The sequence below is a fragment of the Dinoponera quadriceps genome, unplaced genomic scaffold (assembly GCF_001313825.1).
Source record: "Dinoponera quadriceps isolate SergipeBrazil2010 unplaced genomic scaffold, ASM131382v1 scaffold5465, whole genome shotgun sequence".
NCBI lineage: Eukaryota > Metazoa > Arthropoda > Insecta > Hymenoptera > Formicidae > Dinoponera > Dinoponera quadriceps.
In genome coordinates, this window is record NW_014559371.1 from 1 (window position 1) to 914 (window position 914).

The window sequence follows — 914 nt, forward strand, 5'->3', positions numbered from 1 at the left end:
TTTTTTTCATCCAGTAAACTTGATCCAAACCAAATTTAATCCAAGTAAAAATTTGCCAAGAAATATTAGAATAATCATTTATTTAAATCTATCGTTTTTTGCTGAGTAAAATACAGAAATATGGATAAATGAAATACCATGTCATATTATTTAATAAAATTATTTAGTTAGAATATTTCTTTTCTAAATGATCTTGAACGTGACATTTCACCTAAATTGCCAAAATTTGCGGTCATTAATCGTCATGTTTACGTGCGACCTGCAATAGCTGTTTCCTCTAATATTCCCCAGCCACACATCGTATCCTTGATCAGCCAATAAGAATGCTGCAACATCAAAATAANTATACACTTAAGCCAATTTATCCGTTCTAAAATTTTAGAATTATTTTTCTCTCAGCGAAAATCAAAAAGCCGATAACGTCTTGATGTTTTGACAAGAAAAACGTTGATTGATTTACTATAGGTACGTTTTTCATGCTACGCCTCAAGTCGATTTTCACACTTCAAAGTGACGTTATCAAAGCATTATTTATTTTCGTTCTACACACGTACGTAAGTCTTTGCCGGGACCGAACATCACCCAGCTCTCGGACGAAGCTAAGATACCATGTTGTATAAACACAACGTTCTTCTTCTTTTTATCTTTCCACAATGGACTCCCAGGTATCCTGTGTATTTGCAAATGGTAACCATCTTCCGTAATAACGCTGTGCTCCTCAGCGGGATATCCATATTGTTCCACCATGCCGATCTGGAAAAAAGAATCTACGTAAGCATGCGATATACGTATGATATGATATTGCAATTTTAAATTTGTACGAAAAAAAAGAATTTCGCTTTTGTAGCTGTCATTGTTGCTGCATATTCATTGCGACAGCGATAATATTTAATTGGTATAACTAATTTAGCGAA

At 33.7% G+C, this 914-nt stretch overlaps 1 protein-coding gene across 1 annotated transcript; it reads right to left on the minus strand.

Moving 5' to 3' along the window:
* Positions 1-63: 63 nt before the first annotated feature.
* Positions 64-865, minus strand: LOC106750387 (lipase 3-like). Its single transcript, XM_014630718.1, has 2 exons — positions 555-865; positions 64-326 (listed from the first exon to the last, which is right to left on the minus strand). Exons 1-2 carry the CDS (start codon positions 745-747, stop codon positions 208-210), a joined length of 312 nt encoding a protein of 103 aa, XP_014486204.1. The 5' UTR covers positions 748-865; the 3' UTR covers positions 64-207.
* Positions 866-914: the final 49 nt, after the last annotated feature.

Coding starts and splice junctions, on each gene's coding strand:
- LOC106750387 (XM_014630718.1), bottom strand. CDS start 747: ATGGTGGAACAATATGGATATCCCGCTGAGGAGCACAGCGTTATTACG. Junction 327..554: donor CGGTCCCGGCAAAGACTTAC/GTACGTGTGTAG, acceptor TTGATGTTGCAG/CATTCTTATTGGCTGATCAA.